The sequence below is a fragment of the Pundamilia nyererei genome, unplaced genomic scaffold (genome assembly GCF_000239375.1).
Source record: "Pundamilia nyererei isolate P.nyererei 1_Seehausen unplaced genomic scaffold, PunNye1.0 scaffold00168, whole genome shotgun sequence".
Taxonomy (NCBI): Eukaryota; Metazoa; Chordata; class Actinopteri; order Cichliformes; family Cichlidae; genus Pundamilia; species Pundamilia nyererei.
Window position 1 is genome coordinate 166,085 of NW_005187569.1, and position 7,725 is coordinate 173,809.

Genomic DNA, 7,725 nt, shown 5'->3' on the forward strand with positions numbered 1-7,725 from the left:
TCATTTGTAAGTGCAATATATGACCCATTGGGCTTTTTGTCTCCTGTCATTCTGACAGCAAAAATCATCCTGCGAGAGCTATGTGGCAGGAAGATCTCATGGGATGAGGAAATCCCAGCTGAACTGGCTCAAAGGTCACAAGTTTGGCATTCAGAGCTTTCAAAACTTCATGGCTTTACCGTCAACAGGTGTTTGAAACCTGCTGGATTTGGAGTGGTCATATCTACACAATTGCACCACTTCGCTGATGCCAGTGAGAGAGGTTATGGAGGCATTACTTACCTCCGTATCACAAACCAGAAAAGAGAAACTCACTGCTCATTCATTATTGGCAAGTCCAGAGTGTCTCCTCTGAAGCAGATAACAATTCCACGTCTGGAGTTGACAGCAGCTGCAGTTGCTGTAAAAATGGACAAGCTCATGAGAAAGGAGCTGCAAATGCCACAAGAAGAATCTGAGTTTTGGTCTGACAGTACCACTGTTTTAAAGTACATTTCCAGCGAGAACATCAGATTTAAGACATTTGTAGCAAATAGAGTGTCACTTATTAGAGACAACACAAAACCAAGTCAGTGGATGTATGTGAACTCTGAATTAAACCCTGCTGACCACGCTTCAAGTGGAATGAACACAGACAGAGAATTGACAAAAGATAAGAAAAACTGGCCAATTCCACCGGACATTAAAGAAACACCAAAAAATAATGTTGAACGTCAAAGAGTGTGGATGTTACAAAATTACATGAAAATTACATGAAAATCCAGTAAACAAAATGATCTCTCACTATTCAGACTGGTACCGTCTAAAAAAGGCAGTTCCCTGGATACTTATGTTCAAGCAGCTGCTTTGCAGGTTAAGTTGCATCGGAAGCTTCTCACGTCACAAGCAAGTGGCTGTGAAAGCAGCAAAAGGAAATCTGAAAAGGTTGCAGGTCAAATGCAGCAGTTCAAAACATGTATTAAGGGATCTTCACTTACTACTGCAGATGTTGCAAAGGGAGAAACTGAGATTGTTAAGTTTTGTGAAAATCAAAGCTTCGCAGAAGAAATTGCAAGTCTTCAAAAAGGTGACAAGCTTAAAAGGAGCAGTCACATTGCGAAGCTGGATCCTTTTGTCCAGGATGGAGTTTTAAGGGTTGGCGGTAGGTTGCATGAGTCTGCATTACCAGCCGATGTTAAGCATCCAGTGATTCTCCCTAAAGGTCATCATGTTTCTACTTTGATTCTGAGACACATTCACCAAGAAACAGGTCATGGAGGAAGGAATTACACATTATCCAGGCTGAGATTCTGGATTCCACAGGCAGATTCAGCAATAAGAAAGATCCTGTCAAAGTGTGTAACATGTAGAAGGACATCTGTGAAACCTGGTGAACAAAGAATGGCAAACTTGCCACAAGATCGCCTGATTCCTGACAAACCTCCATTCACAAAGTGGGCATAGACTATTTTGGACCTTTTGAGGTCAAGCATGGGCGCAGCAGAGTTAAGCAATATGGTGTATTGTTTACATGTCTTGCTGTTAGAGCAATACACATAGAAGTTGCCCACTCACTTGAGACTGATTCTTGCATAAATGCATTCAGGAGGTTTATTGCAAGACGAGGTCAAGTGTCTGTCATGAGATCAGACGATGGCACTAACCCTGTGGGTGCAGAAAAGGAAATGCGTGAAGCAAGCAAGGGATGGAATCATTCAAAAATCTCAGATATGCTCATGGAAAAGGGCATCACCTGGATATTTAACCCCCCAGCAGGGTCACATTTTTGCAGGAATCTGGGAGAGGCAAATTCGCTCAGTTAGGAGAATTCTTAACCAGATCCTAAAGCAGCAACCTCTGGATGATGTATGTTTGCGGACATTGCTATGTGAAGTTGAAGCATTTGTCAACGGCAGGCCAATAACAAGAGCGGCTAATGACCCCAATGATTTAGACGCACTTACACCCAATCATCTACTTCTTCTTAAAGGGCAGCCAGTACTGCCACCTGGATTGTTTCAAAGAGAGGACTTGTATGCAAAAAAAAGGTGGAGACAGGTGCAGTACCTGTCAGACATTTTTTGGAAGCGTTGGAATAAAGAGTATTTGCCGCTTCTACAAGAAAGACAGAAGTGGTTAGTGACTAGGAGAAATCTGAGACCAGGAGATGTTGTTCTCATAGTTGATGACAGTGCACCAAGAAGTTCCTGGTTAATGGGAAAGGTTGAGAGATCAGTTCCAGACTCACATGAACTTGTCAGACGTGTTTGTCAAAACCAAAACTAGCGTTTTGGAGAGGCCTATCGACAAGTTATGTTAATTGCTTGAAATGGAGGCAACAGTTTGAATCTCAGCCTCATGTGTAACAGATTTATGTTCAACACATATGACTTATGTTTCATATAATGTTTCATATAATGTTTGGTTAAGCCAGTTAGATTCTGAGTGTTAATATTAAATGACGCTTTATTGTGTTAATATGTAATTGTTATGCCTTAGCAGTAAGAATTAGGGGCCGAATGTTAGCGCCATTTATAGTTATTACATGTTTTATTTTGAAAAGCCTGAAAAGGATATGATGCTTCTTTTGTGAAAAGTTTGTGAGAAATAAAACAAGCGAATGGCGGAGCGACACGATGGTTTTACCGTCGTTGTTGCACAAACCGACGCGTAAAACAGCCTCTTGTCCATCCAAACTCTTATTTTAGATATAAGAGAAATAGAGAACTCCAAGAAGAAACAAAGATAGCCATTACAATCAGTATTAACAATCATTATGTGATCAGCAGCTCTTCACAGACACTGGGTCAGTTCATCCGCCAGCACATTTAACACACATAAAGCAGCAAGGCAGCAGTTCTCTATAAAATGTTCACAATACTTGATTGCACAACGTCATCAAAGAGCAGATTAGTGGAAGCTGAAGAGGTTCAGTAATTTACACTGACATCACATTAACACAAAAACGGTAAAAATAAAACATCTGAAGATCACATTCACAAATATTTCGATTCAGTTTATTTAAAGTCCCCACACCACATTTTCAGTTTCCAATTTATTTTGCAGTGATTGCCATTCAAACATTCAAAATGACATTCATTTAAAGAAATCTCACGAAAACTCTTTTTTTCAATCAAGAAATTTAAACAACTCTGTAATTTTATTCTTAAGAAATGAGATCAAATTAATGGCTTGGAGTTCTTAAGTCCTGTACAGGACCTACAGGATTCGTGTCCACTTTGCTTCCTGCACAGACTCACTCGAAACCTGAACTTAATGAACATACAATAAAAAAACGTTCATGGGTATTCATGGTTACGGTCTGGACTTTCTCCCTTGTACAATGCTGCCAAAAACAATCATTTACACATGATTTACTGGTGATTTTGAACTTATTGCTTAATACCATTTATCCTAAATAAAGCCCTTGCTAGGCCTGATGTATGTTAGCAATCACCAATCACAAGCACTAAGGCAATGTTAAGACTGCATTAAAGATCAGTTTTAAGAGTGTAATCTGAAATTAGTTCCAGCCTAGAATTCATAGGCTCTGTAAGCCTTTGCGGATAAAAACATTTTGTGTTATAACTTTGTGTTTTAATCAAATGCACAATGACCATCTATCTTAGCACCCGGATAAACTTGTACTGAATTTCTTTTGTTGTCCAAGTAGTATCAAATTCTCTCTTAAAAATGATAGTTAAAAAAAAGAACAACAACATCCATCAGTTGATGCTTTGGGTGAAGTGTTCTCCAGAGTACTGGCCATAGTGCACAATATCCCTCTGGGCTGCAGCCCACGACATGTAGTTGCTGCTGAAGCGGGCAGCCCAGTGGCCCTGAGGATCCACTGTCACTACCCCGCCTAGCCCCCCAAGTCTGGACTGCATGCAGGCCAGGCCCAAGTCACTGGCATCTTCTACCGACCGACCTGACAAAAGAGGAGACACAAGAAACAGCACTTTAACTCTTTTTGTTTTAATTGAACAGTCTGGAGAGAGGCTCATTGTTACAGTTAGCATTTGTGCTAAAGTCAAAACTTGGTTACAGGAAGAAAACAAGAAGAGCTTTACTGGGATAATTGGTATACTGCTACAGTGAAGGGCAAATCAAGGAAAAACAAACAAAAACCTAGGTCCAAACAGCTTCCAGGACCCCAGAAACAGTGCGTGCAAGTCCCATGGGTAAAAAGGTTTAGTCGCGGCTCCTCTGAGGAGTTTTAGTTTTTTTCTGGATGTAAATAAATCAAATATGAGAGCTGAAGCTGTGTGTGGCAAAGTGTTACCAACCTCGCAGCTGGTTCTCAACCCCCTCAGCCACAGTGGCTCAGATTTGTGTGTGTGTGTACATGTTTAGACATCTTTGTGAGGACAGAAAATTGGCATGCTACTATACTTTTAGGGACCAACAGTCACTCACGGGGACAAGATGCCCATCCCCACAAGTCTGAAGGCATTTTTTAAGCTCAAAGTGTGGTTTTAGTGTCTGGGTTACAACTAGGTTATGGTTAGGCATTCATTTTTGATGGTTAGGGTCAGGGTAAGCGCTAGGGAAAGCATTATGTCAATGAGATGTATTTACTAAGATATGAAAACAAGTGTGTGTGTGTGTGTGTGTGTGTGTGTGTGTGTGTTACCTTGCTCCATGTGGAACAGGATGAGTCTGGCCAGTGTAATCTTCATGATGGTCTCACCGTGGCCTGTGGTGGACACTGCTCCTGACTGGTTGTCAGCATACCCTCCAGACCCTGACAAAGACAAAATATTTCAGCCGTCCTGCACAGCTTACTGAGCTGTTCTCTGGATCTTCCTGCAGCTATAAGCAGGTTTGGAAGCTTTATGAAAACACTGGCAACACCCAGAGGCAGCCCTGGGAGAACAGATTTTAGCCGTGTCTTTAATGATAAACTGACAGATGGCTAATGCTGCTGTTGTGTAGTCACAATTCTAATAATTGAACGGCTAATGTTATTATGTGCACCAGCCGAGCATCATAACATTTATGATGACTGTTTAATATTTTGATGTTGTGAAACAGGAGCTTTACTGACCTCCCAAAATGCCTTATAAGGACCAGGGAGGTGTGTTCTGCTGCTAGTGAGAGGCGGGGGATATGAATGTTGTGTGAAGCAGCTAGAGAGGGTGCAGATGGCATTGCTTGTATCAACACTATTGCAGATGTAACATACAGTATATGGCACAACCTTACTTACATTCATTTGAGTCTGATCTCCCCACTGAGTTTGCAGTTTTGGTGCCTTTTGGAACATTTGAATGTAATATTTTGGCTAATATTATGGCCGTTTGTGCAACATTGTCGCAGTTGAAACACTAAATACATTGAGCAAGCCACTTGGGTGACACATGGGTGTCAGACTGAATACATCTGTCTTTTATATACAGTCTATCTACAGTCTATGTATGTTCTTGAAACAGCATTTGGACATTTAATACTGTCAATAAAGAGGCTCTGCTATGAAATGTTGAAGATGTTGTTATTAAAAACATTTTTTGAAGTCTCACCTGCACATGGATGCAGTTACACATTTATTTCACTAGATGGAAGACTAAGGCTTTCCCTTAAATTTGCTTGAACTGAACCACAGCAGGAAGCAACACTGTTGTGATTCAGACTTTTGGTTGTTGTAATCAAATGAATGAAATAAGTTCCAGTTCCTTTTGCAAAGCAGCCCACTGCTTTAAAACTTTGATTCTGCACATTTGTCTCTTTAATCAATGTTCTGCACTAGTTTTGGACATTTTGCCCAAGTTTTGCAGACAGTCTTTTTTTTTTTTTTTTTAAATTCAAGCAATTGTTTCAAAAAAATACTCCTGTCACTCATTTATCGATAGTGACAGATTAGATGGGATTGACGCAACTACCAAAATCAAGTTGCTGCCGTTTACCAAACTAGACTAGGATTTAGCCACTGATATCACAGCATACACCTATGTTTAAATACAATTTAGGTCAGAGGTTTTTTTCCTGCTGCTGTCTAACAAAACATTCTTAGGTAACCTAGAATTGAATCAAATATTAACCATACTCCCATTGTTCACTAAATAACTATTCATTTAAGACTGGCTAAAGGTTAAAAGCTCAGCGAAGACACAAAAACGATTACAACTGCATGTAAATAATTACCAGGCATGCATGAACTGACCTATGATGGGGGTGTCACCCACCCGACCTTCCATCTTGTTCAGCATCCCACCAGTGGAAGTTGCACAGGCTAAGTTGCCCTCTAAGTCAACTGCTACTGCACCAACAGTGCCTGCCTTCCCCCTACAAAAGAGAGCAGAGCAGCAGAACATATCTGAGAGCTCTAGTTCTATTTTGTTCTGTTTTGCTTTTTCCTCTCCGTGTGTCAAATACACTCAGCGGCCACTTCATTAGGTACTCTTGTTTAACTGCTCAACACCAACGTCTGTGCAGTTTTCTACAGACTGGTAAAAGGACTGGAAAAGCTCTGCTTCTCTAAGATGTTTGTTTTTTAAATACCCAATCATTTTGCTGACCTGCTGTTAATTTACCCAATTAGTTGCCAAATATTCCTTTTCAGTCTTTTCTTAAAATTCAAAGTGAGATAACATCTTTCTGGGTTTGTGTAAGTCCTGCAAAGACTCGCTTCCTCCCTTTATCTACACTAAGAGACGTGAGTGAAGGAAGTCAGGGTCCACATTATGCAACACAGTGAGCTTATGGATCAGTGCATGCACGGCAGAGATGTCTATTGATCGGTTACATACTAAAAGGGGTCATTTCATTTCATATTACTTTAAAAAATGAAAATAAATAATGCTAGCAAGCTTAAAACTGTTGTGTCTCACATTTGGCACTCCACAGGGTTGGCATCAGGTGCAAGGTTCTTCCTCCAGCGCATGCGGGAATACTCAGTGATGAGGGACTCCTGGGGGACCTCCTCGATCCCCATGGATCGAGCAAACTGATTAGCACCTTCGGCTGTCAGATACGCGTGACTGGTCTGAAGCAAAGATCAAAGTTCACACTGTAAACAGTTACAGAGCACATTTGAAATGCTGTGCTTCGTCCAGACTATACTAACGGTTTCAGTTCAAGCATATAGAATTTTGTTCTTATCAGAAGAAGGAATCATAGCTACAGCTGTAAACATGATTCCACACAGTTCCTGCAGTTCAGTCAGGAGAAACATGCATACCTTGTCCATAACAAGTCTTGCTAGCTGGATGGGGTTAGCTATGTTGCGTACTGCGGACACTGCTCCGCTTGCCAGTGTTTTGCCATCCATCACGATAGCATCCATCTCCACCTCTCCTTTGATGTTCAGCACTGACCCACAGCCTAAAATATGATTTGAGAAATGATGCAGCTCCAAGAATCTTTAGTGTCCTGCAGTGACATATGGCCTGTTGGTGTCTCTTAGGTGATCAGAGCTACACGCAGCAGGTTTACTCAATAGCTAGACTGTTTGTTTCTTCTCATCCCAACAAATTCTTATTGACTGCTTTACTTTCACAAAAGAAATACCACAACATCAGTGAAATATATAAAATCAAATAAGAAAAATTTGTGTGGTATATTGGTCATATTTTTTTGTGCAGTGTTTTTTTAACCATTTGAATTTGATTCCTTGTGCAACCCAATATTTACAATTTTCTTACACCATCTCACTGTCCAAACAAACAAAAAAGGTAATATATTCATTTCTCTCTGTTCATAGTGTCATTCATTCATATATTTTCACTTACTATATATATATATATA

At 40.5% G+C, this 7,725-nt stretch overlaps 1 protein-coding gene across 1 annotated transcript; it reads right to left on the minus strand.

Annotated features, from left to right (window-relative positions):
* Positions 1-2,974: 2,974 nt before the first annotated feature.
* Positions 2,975-7,570, minus strand: asrgl1 (asparaginase and isoaspartyl peptidase 1). Its single transcript, XM_005745845.1, has 5 exons — positions 7,160-7,570; positions 6,810-6,964; positions 6,143-6,264; positions 4,616-4,726; positions 2,975-3,910 (listed from the first exon to the last, which is right to left on the minus strand). The coding sequence occupies exons 1-5, from the start codon at positions 7,262-7,264 to the stop codon at positions 3,705-3,707; spliced, it is 699 nt and encodes a 232-aa protein (XP_005745902.1). The 5' UTR covers positions 7,265-7,570; the 3' UTR covers positions 2,975-3,704.
* Positions 7,571-7,725: the final 155 nt, after the last annotated feature.